Consider the following 2,054-nt stretch of genomic DNA (forward strand, 5'->3'; position numbering starts at 1 on the left):
ATAATATATATTTTCTTATAATAATACACATTATAATTATTATTATAATTGTTATTACTTTACTAAATAACTACTACTATTACTATTATATTACATATTACAATTACTATTATAAATGTATTATTTTTAATATCATATTATGGCAGTATCGACAAAAATTCTTATGAATTTAATTAGAATATTAGAATATATATATATATAATAAAAATATATAATGTATAGAAAATTATATTAGAATTGGACATAAATCATACCAAAATGATTGGAGCATTAGGACAGTATTTTCGCACTTCATTGATCCATCTGGAAGCCACACTGTGGTAAGACGAGGGACATACAACACTGAAGCAAACTAGGAACACATCTGTCTCAGGGTAGCACAACGATCTCAGAGGGTCAAAGTCATCCTGGCCTGCTGTATCACATAACTGGACATTCAATGGTTGTCCATCGACATTTACAACCACTGTATAGATATTACAAAGATATTAGTATTATTGAATTGATTTATTCTTATCTATTAATGATACATACATTCTTATCTATTTTCTCAGAATAAAATGTTAAATGGTATATAATTAAAATTAAAATTAAGAGATCAATTAGGATAAAAATAAAAGTAAATAATGTAAATATCTTATAACATTTCATGCATATTAAAAATTACACTTTATACAAGATACATACATTGATTCAAGATATGTACAAAGCATATTCACAAATCACAATTCTAAAGGCTACAGCCGCATCATTAGCAAATAAATGCAAAAAGTATACACACCGTTGTAATTGTCAAATGCAGTTGGCACATATTCCCCAGGAAAACCATTGGTGGAGTACGAGACCACCAAGCTGGTTTTTCCGACCGCACCGTCGCCCACGAGGACTACTTTGATTCTCTTGTCAAGCGGTGTCGCAGGATGTTCTGCTATGTTTTGATTCTGTGCTCCAGTGCTAATAGCCATCGAGGATGTCGTCGTCGCCATTGTTACCGTCGTCGGCTGCTGCCTAGCAGCTTGCATCTGCATTGTCTGTCCGCTCTTGAGCAACGGCCTCGTCCAATTGGTGTGCGAGGACGGTGGCATTGTCTCGCTCTTGATCTTGCCGCAGCTCCGATCTTTCATGCGTCTGTTAAGAGGCGTACCGTCGACGCGGATGCGACGGGACTCCTCGCGTAATTGCCTCTTCAGCCGATGTAAACGACGTCGTTGAGCCTCACCTCAGGGCGCCGTCCAGCTGTAACATCGTTGTGTCATCGAGCACATCATTCCTCCATACGGGGAACTGCAGGGAACGGGATGCAGTGTTGGGATGGCGAACGGGATGCTGGTCCACCTAGTGCGATCCTCCACGGGATTCGGAGCGAACGTAAGATCGAGATAAGCAGCGAGAAAACAATGGAAGATGATGGGTGACTGGGAATGAGCGGGGGAACCCGTGGTCGAGCGAAGCACACAAAAAAGCCAGTCTGAGCTGGTCCGACGATTCACCTGCCGCGATGCGGAGCCACCTGTTACTGCGCCCCCGCCTCCTGGTGTGCACCCGCCGGTGTCGGCACGGCGTCGCGTGCAAACACACGCAGACACGCACGGCTGCTGGATTGGATGTGCGCGGCGTGACACAGGTGGACTTGTGGATGTGCGTAAGCGACTCGCGTCCGCGCCGCTCCGCGTCATGTCCTTCAACTGCCATCAACTCTTCCTTCTGGCAGAAATTACCTGTAAAAGTATATTGGTGCCTATTACACATCAACTTACAATAATATAACAGCATATTATAATTTTTTCAATGTAACAATATAATCGTTACATAAAATATATTATATTTACACTGTTAACTGGAAAATTATAATATTGATGTTCTAACATCAATATTCACATCAGCTAACATTAAATATTCATAGAAAATCCGATTTATATTCCTAATTATGCCAATATATTCTAGAACAGAATTATTGTCACAAAATGTGTAAATGTCGTTTAGATATTGTACATATATCACGAACATCCTTGTATATATCACTTGAATATTCCTTGATATATATATATATATAT

General features: G+C 39.4%; 1 protein-coding gene across 1 annotated transcript in view; it reads right to left on the reverse strand.

The window, feature by feature from the left end:
* LOC108693411 (ras-related C3 botulinum toxin substrate 1-like) overlaps positions 1 to 1,135 on the reverse strand; it is a 2,794-nt gene extending 1,659 nt beyond the window's left edge. Inside the window, exons 1-2 of the mRNA XM_018202328.1 lie at positions 782 to 1,135; positions 255 to 466 (exon numbers count right to left, since the gene is read on the reverse strand). Of these exons, the coding sequence (XP_018057817.1) occupies positions 255 to 466; positions 782 to 1,124 (555 nt within the window). The 5' untranslated portion in view covers positions 1,125 to 1,135. The remainder of the gene's footprint in view (positions 1 to 254; positions 467 to 781) is intronic.
* Between the last annotated feature and the right edge of the window lie 919 nt (positions 1,136 to 2,054).

Source organism: Atta colombica, unplaced genomic scaffold (genome assembly GCF_001594045.1).
Source record: "Atta colombica isolate Treedump-2 unplaced genomic scaffold, Acol1.0 scaffold9, whole genome shotgun sequence".
In the NCBI taxonomy this organism is placed as follows: Eukaryota; Metazoa; Arthropoda; class Insecta; order Hymenoptera; family Formicidae; genus Atta; species Atta colombica.